General features: G+C 43.2%; 1 protein-coding gene across 17 annotated transcripts in view; it reads left to right on the top strand.

Annotated features, from left to right (window-relative positions):
• LOC128890487 (protein muscleblind) overlaps nt 1-13,697 on the top strand; it is a 281,109-nt gene that overhangs the window by 237,841 nt on the left and 29,571 nt on the right. For 8 of the 17 annotated variants that reach the window (XR_008460629.1, XM_054149015.1, XM_054149018.1 and 5 more), the window contains 4 exons: nt 555-725; nt 1,784-1,864; nt 3,364-3,549; nt 13,423-13,641. Coding sequence is in view for 12 of the 17 variants with exons in the window: in XM_054149015.1 (XP_054004990.1) it covers nt 555-725; nt 1,784-1,864; nt 3,364-3,549; nt 13,423-13,641 (657 nt within the window). In the remaining 5 variants the exon portion in view is untranslated. The remainder of the gene's footprint in view (nt 1-554; nt 726-1,783; nt 1,865-3,363; nt 3,550-13,422; nt 13,642-13,697) is intronic. The other 9 variants (XR_008460630.1, XM_054149023.1, XM_054149020.1 and 6 more) reach the window with 3 other exon arrangements.

Raw genomic sequence — 13,697 nt, 5'->3', positions numbered from 1 at the left:
GAACCCTTAAATCGCGTTAAAGCTCGCTGCAACGCCCGAGTTACGAGACCTTCTGATATTAGCTGTATTATATACCACTTGTACGTGAGTGAGTTTCACTTGCGGGTAAATTGCAGATAGGTTGCACCGCGCACACGTAAGACTTTGCCCAAGGTATATTGCAGCGCGTGTAACGGCGGCTGTTGTGCACACCTAGACTGTTCGCGGGAATATTGTTAACGTGGAAGGTCCTGTAATTAAAGTTGTGTTTAATCGCACTTCTGTGCCACTTACGCGAGCTCGATGTCCTAATAAGCTCGAGGAGGAATTGCCTGCCTCGCGGGTTTCTCGCACGCTTTACTTAATACTGATTTACGAGCTGTAAACGAATCGAGAAGCGCGGAGGTTCTCGCAAATATTTTTCGCGAGTACTCCGTTGCGTTTAGAGCGTAAACACGCAGGTTTCCACGCTGGTGTGAAATGCGCGATACGTTTCTCCGGGTCTCCGATTTCGAATTGTTATTTTTCAGATTTGAAGTTGCGTAGTCTAACGACGATCTATATTTCTGTTTCAGGGTCGATGTAATCGGGATAAGCCGCCTTGCAAGTATTTCCATCCACCACAGCACCTGAAGGACCAGCTTTTGATAAACGGGCGCAATCACTTAGCCCTGAAGAACGCGCTAATGCAGCAAATGGGTCTCTCACCGGCCCAGCCACTAGTGCCTGGTCAGGTACCAACAGTGGTACGTCCGATCTTTAGCGCGTACCGTTGCACCACGTCTTCTGCTGTTCACACATCCACACATTTTCTTTTACCACGATCGAGAGATGTTGATTTTGTCTGTGTTAGTCGACGATTACCACTAGATTACCCTTTTTGGTAGGCAACGCTGAACGAACAAACGTCGGTGCGGTGAACTTGACACATTCTCGTTTCGAGATCCATAACTTGACGAATTATTGTGTATTTGGCTGCTGGCTGTTGGAAAAGTCAACGGCATCGGGAATCTCTGAAAGTCTTGTCATTTCGCCGTCTCTGTTCGTCGGCGTTCTTTTTTATTCGCGGGCATTGCACCGAGAGATAAACCCTCAGAGAGTAAAATTTAGCACGCCGCATGTTTCTGGTCAGTGTCATCCCCTTCTCCTTAACCCTTTCGGGACGGACGAGAACTGTAGTCGACGACCGCCGGAAACGTCGCGTCGTCTATTGTCGAGGGCTCACAGTTTTCAGCGAACGATGATTCTTGAATTCCAATGATAGGCTGATCTCTAGATATCGCCGCCTTAACGGTCAATTTCGAGCCTGTCGAGTTCTCTCGAAAGGGTTGATTATATCCATAATTCTTGATAGACAGTCAATATTAAGATACGAACGTGCCGAAATAGAAGAAACTGTAGTTTTTATTAGTAATGTTAGATTGTCCGTTATTCAGTGGCACGAAATCGTCGATTGAAACTGTCGCCGTTTTGTTGATTCGTCAATAGAGTCTTTCAATCGACATCAAAGTTTATCGTTCGAGTCTAACGTTTGACGAATCTACAACAATGGTAATTTTCGTGCTAAAACGAGTAGATCGGCAAACAGAGAAGAAAAATAATAAATATTTCGCGAAACAAAATCAAAACATTAATACGCCCACTCGCCTTTTTATTCATGACATATATTCATAGTCGTTGCTACATGACATCGAACCCTATACTACTCGTATGACTGCCTGTCTGTCCCCTATGTTTGCCGCTGTGGCTCTCGTGGTTGTGGTTGATTGTTGGTGTGTTCTCCAATTACGTCATTGGTGAACAGGAGGCACCGGCACCTCCGGCACCACACCATCACCTTCAACAGCAAATCCAGCAGCAACTTCTCGCTACCCACGCCTTTATGGTAACTCCTGGTTTTGGTTGGCTTCCACTAATTTTTTAGTTAATTAAATGCCACGCGAGGCGGCGACGACGCCAACGGCTCGTCAGACGATTCTGCAAAATTTCTCGTACTCGACGCGGATAAAGAAAAGATCGTTCAGATCGTTCGGATGTCGTTTTCAAGCTCACGTCGCCGCCGCGCGTGTAGTGTGCCTGTAAGATTAGTAAGCGTTTGTATGAAAGCTTCGACTTGTTTTAAGAGTGCCGCACTGTAAATTAAAAAAACTTGATCTGCATGCATCACGAGATGTTTCGTTTCTTTGTCAAAGAATACAAAATTTCTAGACGTTTTGAAATTTGTCTATAGAAGAGAAAAGCATGGAATTTTGCGGCCAAGTAAGATCACAACGTCTTCTTCTCTCTCGAATACTTGAGAATTTCATATCGTTGTCTGGAGTAGTTACCGCTCGATGGCTGATACGTCTTTTGAGAAGCGTTACAGTGAACCGAACCGGGGTACACCTCGAGCGTAAATTAATAACCTGCATTTCTTAACGATTATTCGAATCGCGACAACGCCAACAGGTCGAGAGCGAAGAAAACAACCGAACGCGAGGCACGGTAGCACCCCAGAAGAAAATGATTATCGCAGTCGTGACGCGAAGCGTTTTTCCCGGGTCAGTGACCATTATCGCGGCGTTCGGATGGCGGTAGAAAGTTTTTCGGTAGATCTATAGCGTGCCTCGCATCCGGGAAGCTTCTGTACGTCGACGAAAGTTGGAAGAATACAAGCACAGATCCTTGAGAAGAAGGAACGAGCGTTCAGCTCATTCGGCTGCGCTTCAAATTACCTGCCTTCGCTTCTGGGAACCCCGTTCCCTGCAAAACCGAACGCTTCTTGCGGGGACGCGCGCTTGTCGTTCAAACCGAAGCGAAACTTACAGCGAAAGAAAGAACGATTAAGGTTTCGCGAGTACCTAAACGTTCCTCTTCTTTTCATCGCGGACCGCGTAGTGTCCGTTAATTTACTCTACCGGATAAAATTCTTGTTATCGTACAGGACCTCTCGAGTAATGCATCGCTATTCTAAAGTGTGCCACGAGGTTAAAAAGGATATGGTTATAATCACTGGAATAGGTACTCGCGAAGCCTCGACGCGTTCCGACCAACGTCCGACGCGAGAATTACAAACAGCCCGATGTTTGTTTCGTTCGAATTGTCTTGTTCATTTTATTGCATTTTCATACGTAGAACTGGACACCTAGAACAATCTCGAAAAGTACCGACTATCTATTTGCCGAGCTTTCTCTCGATGTCCTCTTCTGCATTTAAATAAAGCGAGCGAACAAATTACCGACCACGCTTCGTGTCTACCCCTTGCAAGAGGGTGGGAGGTACTAGGGGGTGGGGCTACCGTGACTCAAGTTCGAAGGTGGCATAAAACGAGCCGCGTGGAGCGAAGGTGGGGGATAGGTTTGTTCTAATCCGTGTTACCTGGATACTTTCCGGGTGTTTTCGCAGGCGACGAATCCGTACCTGGCCGGCATGCCGCAGGTTGGCAACACGTACAGCCCGTATTTCGCGCCCAGTCCCATCATGCCTGCGATAATGGGCCCTGCGGATCCGACCGGAGTGGGAAGCCCTCTCGGCGTGGTGCCGCAGACGGTAGCGATGCCGCAGAAGATGCCCCGTACCGACCGCCTCGAGGTATGTCTACCACCAAACTACATTCAACAACAACAACAACAACAACAACAACAGCAACAACAACAACAACAGCATGGGGCCCAACACGGCGCAGCCGGGGCCTCAAGGTGCCCGATGGCCGCGCCCAATACCGTGTACCAAGTGCCGGCCGGTCCCCCCAATCAGGTGTCGCCCGTTTCCACGATGCAATCTGTCAATCATCCTCCGTCCCCGACCACCATCACCACCACCTCCTTCTGCACTCCGTTGCACAATCCCCACGCTCACCATCATCCGATCCACAACCTTATCTACGTCCACGCGTACTATTGAAATCGATCGTCGACCGGGTTTTCTTTCTTTCTGTTTTTCCTACTTTTTTTTTTTTCGCGAATTTTCTTTCGACCACGGACCTTTAGATCTCGGAAGGAACATCGACCGTAAATGCTTGGAATTTCGCGGAATCTTGCGCACCGATAGACAGTCAAACCATGGCTTTGTCACGGGTTGCCGATGTTCCTCGCGAGTTAACGCGTCCCGTGTCCTATGTTTCGATCGTTCTTTTCGCTTACAGCAGAGACGAGAGGCGATATTCGCGATGACGCCTCCGAGTAGTCGGTTTAACGGTAGTTTGTCACTATTTGGGGATAATAGGGAAGGGGTGCTCGACTCGAAACGCTTCGAGGAGCGTTTTGAAATAAATAGAAGAGGGCAGGGACCTGGGCTGGAAGTCAGAGGCCATCGCTGGCTGTCCATGTCGTCGCGGTTCTTGCAAGAATTTTAAAGGAAAGATGCTCGACCGTCTCGCCAGGCTGACCAAAAACGCCATATATTTCTATACATTTATTCGCGACGATGAGTATATCGCGTGTGCGACTGTAAACGATCCAGATGGTTTTAGCTTTGTACGAACGTGTGTCGCGTGAATATTCAAGCTTCGTTGTCGTTCGCAGCTGTGGGATCGCAGTTTCGACGCTGACCCGTTTTTTTTTTCTTTTTTTTTTTTAGCGAATTTATTTATTTATTTATTTTTTCTTTTTTTTTTCGATTCTCCCTTCCATCGAAAGTTCATTTAGGTTCGATATTTAACAACGACGGTATCACACTCGGGATGATCCGCGTGAAACTGGTGATTTCACGGATCACTTGTGACCGAGCGAACTAGAGCGAAACGAAGCTCATTAACGACGAACGGAAACAAAATGGCGAGCCGCATCCTCAGACGAGGAAACGGCTCGTTGCGCGCTGGCGTGAATCGCAGGCCAATTCCAGACCGCGAGCAAAGAGCGTGGCTACAATTTATAATGTACTCTTAGTAATTACTTATGGTTATCATAGCACTACACATACGACGTACGTGAAATTTTCGATTAAGAGAAGCATTACACGATATAGGGGCATAGAGAGTGTTGCAACGGTCGCGAGCGACCCAGAGGGTCCCGAACGAGTTCTAAATGATAAGAATTATTCAAGCCGGTATAATGGCAACGACGAAACCGTGATGATGATTACGACTATACTACTGGAATATTTAAAAAAGAGAGGCACGACGGTATGGCGAAATAAACGAAGGAAAAAAAAGTAGACGAATCTAAGAATGTGCAACGATCCTTGAAACGAGTTTCGGCTGTTTGAAATTGCAGAGTTGTCGGTTTTCCTTACGAACGCAAAAGATATTTAACAAAATTAGTAGTTTAGAGTAGCGTTAACCGTTAGAAATTTTCAGTTGATTACTTTAAGAAGAGTAGGCAAAAGCAAGATTATAATAACGTAAAAGATATCGTAATAGCGGGTTAAAATTATTGAAATATAGGTACAGTGTTTATGCGACGAAGGATGTATGTAAGGGATCAGAGATGAACGAAAATTTCTTCCTCGATACTCGACGCGGAAACGATTGTGATTTTACAACGGACTTTTATTCCGGAACAACGAAACACAGAAGATTATTCAAAGTTTTTTAGCGCAAAAACATATTTTCGGAATCCTTTAGCTAGTCACTCGGAATCTCGAGCCAAACGAATCTTGGTGTCGTAAAGTCCTATTTTTATGAAGAATTCTAGATTAGATTCAAGAGTGTCAAAGTAAAGTGTAACAAAGGCATTATTAGTAATATTCTTAAGCGGTAAGAATAAGTCAGTCTAAAATTCATGATCGTTAGGAAACGGAAAATCGAATCGTATCTGGGAGGCAGGGAAAGGTGCGTTTGGCACTCGAAGACAGACGGTGGCGCGTTTAATTAAGATCCGCGAATTTCCCAAGCTTTTTGTCGTCGACATAACGAGGAACGTGTCGACGAGCACGCGTAAGAAAACGTTTTAGAAGCAACAATAATGTTTCTTGCCGCGCCCGGCAAGTATCCAGCGTTGAATTTCGCTGAAAGTTTCGTCTGTCTCGCGTAAAGCGCGGTAAGTTTTATAATGTTTGAGTTTACAGATTTCCCTCGAGCCTGTATCGTTTCTTTCGCCCGGCGGCTTTCGCGAAATTAACAAGTTTTCGCGCGGTAGTTCCGCGAGAAAATGAATAAAATCAGACAGAAGGGTGGTGGTGGGGGCATATCGGGCTTTGAAACTCTCGCGGATCGTTTGTGAAATGGAGCTCCCTTTTTCAGGAACAAGAAACGGCTCTTCGTAGAAAGCGAATTTAATACGTTTTCCGTGTATTCGACGGTAACGAACTCGACGCTCGTGTGAACAGAACTACAAAAGTTTCGGGTGTCTGCTGTCGATGCGTGTTTCTCGTATTCGACTGACGCGACAGAAAAATTGTTAACAGAAGAACCTGCAGCTCGTAATTGATTCAACGACTCTACCCGTCGTCGAATTAAATGATTATATTTTTAACGCGAGACATGCTTATTATGCTACGGTAAATCGTGTAACTTTGTTTAAACCCTTCGTGCTCGCGCCTAGACGCGCTGCTTATTGTTTTTATCAACGCCCATACGTTCTGTTCTAAATGTAACGAAACCGTGGAATAAATTTCCCTCGAAATTTTATATTGTACCGAATTATCGTAGGGTCTCGTGGTTCCTCCTGCTTCGTTTCGCAGATCGTTGCATATTTTTTCAACTCAGAATTTTAACGTTTTAAAGAATCTATACATTTATGTACGTATGCAGAATACGTTTTTACGCGCCGATCCAGCCATGCATACGCACATAGTAACATGTGTACATAGTAGGTAGGTTAACAAATTAACTGATTGTGTTTCGTACCGCGGAGAACGAGAGTTAAGAATGGAGGAGTGTCTGGTCAGGTATGCCCAATTCTATCGTGGCATATTTTATTATTCTTCGTCGAGTTTCGACTATATACATATATTCTCCTCATACTAGACATGTATCGATGAAATTGGTTCAATATCGATTAGCGATTGTTATTACGAAATTTACGATCAACTTTCCAGCCTGGGATTAAAAAGAGATATCTTTGGTTAGACGCGTCGATATTTTATCCAACTACTGTTTTCTCGTTTATTTTTATTTTATTTTTGTTTATTTTTGTTTATATATATATATATATATATATATATATACACATATTTTTTTTTTTTTTTTTGTACGCGGATACGGTATTTTATCATGTTTCGACTTTTCCTTCCATCACCCATATTATTATTCCTCGCCAAAGGACATGTTCAAAGTTTTCGTACATCCTTTGTCTCCTTCGTCTAAAAACTAATACCGATGTTAGGAGTCTACGATTAAGTAAATGAGAAAAAAAGAGAGTACGAAAAGAATAAGAAATATATGCAATGTAATGTCGTTAATTAAACTATTGCAAATAGAATTCGGAAATATATCGATCGATTTATCAACTAACTACAATTGGTCTTACGGTATTATATTATTATAATATTTGGTAACATACACTAATGATGATAATTAGTAATCGTAACGATACCTATTTGTGATGTAATACTTGATGACTTGCACTAAGTTCGGGTCATATGAAATTTATTGAGCGATGAATTCAAATAAAAGAAATATAATTGAAATTGAAAACAATGCACAGACTATGTTTATTGAATCTTTTTTAAGTTCACTCAACGACCGAAAAAAAAAAGAATTTGTGTGCTTTTTATGTCTTACCTATTAGTCTTCTCGTACATTACCTTATTTTTCAAATACTTTTTTTCCAATTTTTTTTTTGTTCATATCTTACTGTAATGTGCCTTTGCTCTTTTAGTTGATCGAACTTGTGCTCAAGTATGCTCAAACTGTATTACTTTTTTTTTCGTCTTTCCTCTTTGAGAATACAAACATTTCTGTGTAGTGCATATTCTGCTTGCAAGAACGACTAGACTCTGCGTACGTAAAAGTGACATCTTTATTCATTTTTTTTTTTCATTTTTTCCTGTTTCTTTTCAATCGCAATCGCGCTAAAACTGACGCCACAGTCTATCAATCGAGTATTTTTTACAGCGACGATTACGCTGAAAAAAGATTGTTTCAATGACTTTTTTATTAACGATATCCTGCGTCAACGACGAACAAACCGAAATCACGCTCATCTCACTCTGTCTCTCAATTCGATCCCGTCTGGATATCTTGAATTCTCCTCAATCTCCAACCCCCTTCTCATCCATCAGGAAAAAAGAGAAGATATACATGTATACGTGTTCCCCCGGACGTTACATCTCGATGGTCTTAAAATAATTGCCTGCTGCCTGTTTATACCTGTATGTATATATGTATATGTATTAATATATTAATATTAATATATTAATACATATACATACATACATACATTTATATATATATATATATCAATAATATTCGATATAAACATGTTTGGATTTCGCTACTTAGACATTAATAATCTCTAACCTTGATTGGCCGAGATTGTTTCTCGGTAGAAAAAAGATATCGCGCGCGCGAAGGAAACCGGATTCGTGGTGAAAATTCATAATTCGGTACTTTCCAGTTGCTCTCTGCGCGAAAGCTTGACCAATCAGGGAACTAAAGCCGTAGAAAGCCAAACGATGACACATTTACAACTTATAATCGTCAGTAGTGTCATGACCATAGTGAATGAAGCGTAGTGATGTCCATTAATTTTTTGTCTTTTCAAACTACTTGCATCGATGTTAACGAACTCGTACGCCACGCACACTAGCAAACGATTACGATAACATTATTAGTTGTACATCAGGCCACGCTGATTCCTGCAAAACGAGGGCCAAATGTCCAACTTTGTGCTGCGTTTCGTATATATCGATTACAAATTAAAAATTGTGTTTAGACTAACTCGAAGCAGTCAACTTATAATATAGAATAAAATCTTGGCTCTGCGATCAATCTTTTGTTAGAAGCGCAAACTTGGCCATCGATTCCTCGATCGACAAGAATCCGCGTGACCCAGTACACGTGTACATATCACGTAAGATTTCTTTTTCACAGGCCGGCACTTAACTAAAGGTCCCTCTGTTCTATTTCTCTTCTCTTACTCTCGATCGGAAGATTATTTTATTTTTACCGTTTCCATTCTTCGATCTCGAGCCCGTCCGTTGATATCTTTTTTCTTCGTTCTCTCGTTACTTAATTTGCCATCGATCTTTCATTACCATAACAGAATTTTTATTTCCGTCTTTCTTTTGTAGCGATACATGCATATATTATCTTTGTTCTGTTGGCTATACTCGCTTCTGGCGTGCCGATGCTTTTCCAGTCGCGCGTTTCATTTCAATTATGTATGTATTTACTTTCGCTACTTTTTGATTATTCGAACGAATTTCTTTTTCTTCGATCGAACGAAACACGCTACGCTGCCTCTGGGAAAGCAACGGTAACGCGGACGTAACTCGGCAACGTAATCGCACAAAGCTAATGCTCTTTACAGCTTTTGTAATTTTCCTCGTGTTTTATATATATATATATATCTGTATACATATTCGGCAGTACGTATAATTTTTTGACGACTATATATTTATATATATTTAATACATATATATATACGTATACCTGTGTCTCATTTTTTCAGCGCCAGATTTATATTTATAATTCGTTGTCTTCTTTTTTTTTTCCTTTTTGCCAAAAGAACACTTGTTTACTAATTCTATTAATTGTTGGACGTGATCTGCGACTTATGTGTTTACTTTTACAGCTAGGAGGAGGTGCTTTTACATTATGTATACGATCGCATGCGAGTTTTTTGACATTTTATATGCATTTACCTGCAAATACGTACTCGAACATACACGTACACGTGCTCACACAAACACGGTACACGCTACACATCATGCTTACACGTGCAGAAGAGAATCTGTGCACACGCGAACGGAACGCAACGTAATCGGCCACATGAACGATACATCGTTACACGAACATAAAGACACGCACACGTGCATAGACGTAACGTTGACAAACATGATTTTCTTCTTCTTTTCACAATCGTTCTTCTCAATTTTATGCGTGAGCTTCAGCGGGCATTATGTACTTTAACTTGTTTTCATTTTGTCTCTTATCTCTGCTAATACGGAGCGCGGGCAACGGTACTCTAGACAGTCTCGAAACGAACAACCCGTCTTCAAACTCTTCACGGATGTCCTCGGCGTCGACGTCGTGGACTGCCCTGTACCTCTGTATCCGTTCTGATCGCAAGTGCACCGAGCGGTGAATAACTAGACCACACACGAGCACACACGTCAGCGATAACGCGTCGATGAACGTGCACAAACAAGTCTCTTTCCGAACGTGGACCTTCTCAGCGAATTACGATGGGAGAAAGTAAGATTCATCCGGAGTACGTGGACAGTCTAACAATTTCTATCAAAATTCTCTACACTTTGACGTTTGAAGTATACGTGGTCGTACGTATCGTAGGGAGAAAGAAAAATCAGTCGTAAATTAAGGGGAATGTGATGCCATCGGTAAGTAGAATGTGTACATATGTCGACTAGTTTCTGCTTGGCGATGACCGTCTATACATCTGACCCAGGACGTCACACAGCTCCTTCCAGGACTGATCTTCCTTTCTCCCAGTTATACGAGCGCATATCTATTATAACAAGCAAGAAAGATCTGTCCAATGTTACGAAGAATGTGATACCATCGGCAAGTAGATTCTGGACACTGTCGGGTAACTTCCGATCGATAGCAGCTTCGCGAGGAACGAGTGAAACGTCTGACCCGGTACGTCCGATCTTTCTTTCTCCTCTGCGATACCTGTCCCGCTCCTTCGAAATAGGAGGTTGCTAATCAGTCGAAGCGACGAGAAGTTTGCGCGGAGTCCTAGCTTCTACGCAAACGAAGCAAACTTTTTTTTTTACTTATCTGTCCGCTTCAGGTGACTCACCCTGTGTAGTACGCGTGACCATTCGTCGTATCTGTTCTCTTTTTTCTCTCTCTTTCTTTCTATTTCCGTGTATATTTCTGTATAACTGTACCTATGTATATATCTACATATATGTTTATTTTGTTCTCTAAATATCTGATCTGTGCATATAATTCGTGTATCGCCTGTGTACGTGTGTGTGTCTCGTTAATCGTTTAATTCCCGTACGTTTACATTCCTAACGAGCTTTCAAGCTTCCCTCGAAAGCTCGCGCTCTCCGGTAAATCGAAAAGATTCGTTCGAGGGAGAGCGTGGGCTCTCGAGTGTCTTCCACGCACTTAAACAGAGAAAAGAAAGTGCCGAAGAAGAACGAACGAAAGAATAGAATTTTTCTGTACTGTCGCATGCTGATACTCGCTTGCTTATCGTTAGTCGTCTCATTTCCTAACACACAATCGCCGCGCCTGTGCGTGCTTGATTTTCTGTGTACGCTTAGGCTTGAATGAATCCACACACCAGGCTTGCATGGTACTTACGGAATGCTACGTAAGCTCGCGGTGCACCGAGAAAAATGTATAGTCGAACGAAACGGCGACCTATCGATACCGTATCGGTTCCAACGCTTATAAAAGTTAAGTTTCGAGCTTCATCGAATAGTTGTTGCTGTTCGTGTTTAATTATGTTGAATAGTTTAAAAACGTGAAAGAAGTCACAACAGTATTCATCTACCCGGTATGGCTTCGTTCGATGTCTGGCCAAGAACGGACCTATTCTACTGCGAATTAAGTACCGGTTCGTAGCCTATACAAATTGTTCCTACGATGTTTCGTTGAACTTTACAAAAACACGTTTCACATAAAATCGGATCTTTGGTTCTAAAATTTAGATACATATGTCTGAAGAACAAAGAGTAGTTCACGTCATTCGCGAGTCGTTAATCATTTCCAATTTTCAATTTTTTGTTATCATTGCTACGTCAGTGTTACTTTCTGGTTCGCACGACTGGGACATAAATCGTCGATGAAATATCGTCGAGAAGGTTCGTCGCACTACATATTTTTCCGAATGGCTGTGCATCGCGACGGAAAACAAACGGCCGGAAATAGTACGTGATGCATGCGCAAGGAATCCTCTAACACATGTGCGAATTAACCCGATTGATAGAATACCGAAAGGATGCTCGTGGAGGCAGCCGTCAAAATTACCCCCCTATTTCACCCCCTATTTTTACCTTGAAATAGCCGTCCGACTTTCCGTGTCCTCTGACCTTATTGGGCGGGGCGAGGGTACACCGAAACCAGCGAACGACGTCTATTCGACAGAATCGAACACGGTATTTAGTGTCCACGTAGAGTAGTGTTTAGATGTTTCCTTTTTTCTGGGCGTTGATAAGCTCCGCTCTCTGACGGTCCGTCGTTCAGAGTCACTCGTCTCATCAAAATATGACCCTTGCATGCGAAATATGTAGATCATGTACAAACGTTTCCTGTAGTTTTATCGCGGTAGTATGACACTCGAGTTCGAATTATCTGTAATGCGTTGAGTTTTGAAGCGAGTCGGTAGATCGGGGTGTGGTACCAACGGCCAGAAAAGAAAAGATAAAGACCGAAAGAAAGTCAAGTTGGCTCTTCTTACGCCTCCGAAAATAGACCCGACTTCCAGAAATGGGGCGCTCTTTCGTATCATTCGATCCTCCTACCACTACTGTATACATCGCTCTCTTTCACTACTTTACTTCTCCCGCCTACGTTTCTTACACTGTTTCTTTCACTTTGTTCTGCCCCTCTTACACCCTCAGACGCTTCCCATATCCCTCTCTAAAGAGTTCTTTCTTTGTTCGCTGCTCTGTACGTAGCGAATTGCCTCGCGTGGAACGAGTAGTCTTAAGCTCGCCTGTCGTTTCTCTTGCGATCGATTCGAGTTGCTTGTCAAATTATCATCGATCCTACGATCTATAACTTTACTTTATCGCGAATACACGTTTCGGCTTAAATGAATCATTTTTCCTCTGATAAATGTACAAGTTCGCGTATAGTTTTAACTACGGTGTAAAGGCGAGCTTATCGTTTGAATTATGTTCGTGTTGACCATTGCGACTATTAGTGTTCCATAAGCTATCGTTTTCTGTTTCCATTCTTTAGACTACACCTATTCTCTCTCAACAATACCGAATCACGATTCCAATCCAAAGTTCCCTATATCCCTAGAACCATGGACAACGATTCTCTCTGGATCGCCACGACGTTCAACGATCAGAAAATGCGTACAGTCCGATTCGATACTCTTCGCCAGCTAACCGTTCCCATTTTCACAGCCTGTCATAGCTTTGTAACATAACGAAGACCTTCCAGAGTGTCTCGGATACGTTCGTTCCTGCTGCTGCGAGTCCAAGACTCGCTTTATTCCATCATTCTTGAAGGTTGAAGGCGACCTTGGTTAAAAAAATGAAACGGGTCGCCTTTACCCGGCTTATCCAACGATTCCCAGAGCTGCTACTCTCTCCATCCTCACTCTCAATACGGTTTTGCGCCCCTAAAGCCCAGCCCCCCTCAGCCCCCCAAACCCCTTTGGCCACATAGATAGAGTGCCATGCCATGCGTGTTCGCTCTTGCTGTAGGTATGTCGCGAGTTTCAACGCGGGGCGTGCAAACGCGGCGAGACGGAGTGCCGGTTTGCGCACCCCCTCGAGACGGTGCAGGCGAACGAGGACGGCTCTGTGACGGTCTGCATGGACGCTGTCAAGGGCCGATGCAATCGGGACCCCTGCCGCTATTTCCACCCCCCTCTGCACCTTCAAGCCCACATTAAGGCCGCACAATCTCGGGCTAGCATTGCGGTAATGCATTCTCTCTCTCTCTCTCTCTCTCTCTCTCTCTCTCTCTCTCTCTCTCT

The sequence above is a fragment of the Hylaeus anthracinus genome, unplaced genomic scaffold (assembly GCF_026225885.1).
Source record: "Hylaeus anthracinus isolate JK02 unplaced genomic scaffold, UHH_iyHylAnth1.0_haploid 12000, whole genome shotgun sequence".
Taxonomy (NCBI): Eukaryota; Metazoa; Arthropoda; class Insecta; order Hymenoptera; family Colletidae; genus Hylaeus; species Hylaeus anthracinus.
This window is presented reverse-complemented; position numbering and strand designations above follow the sequence as displayed.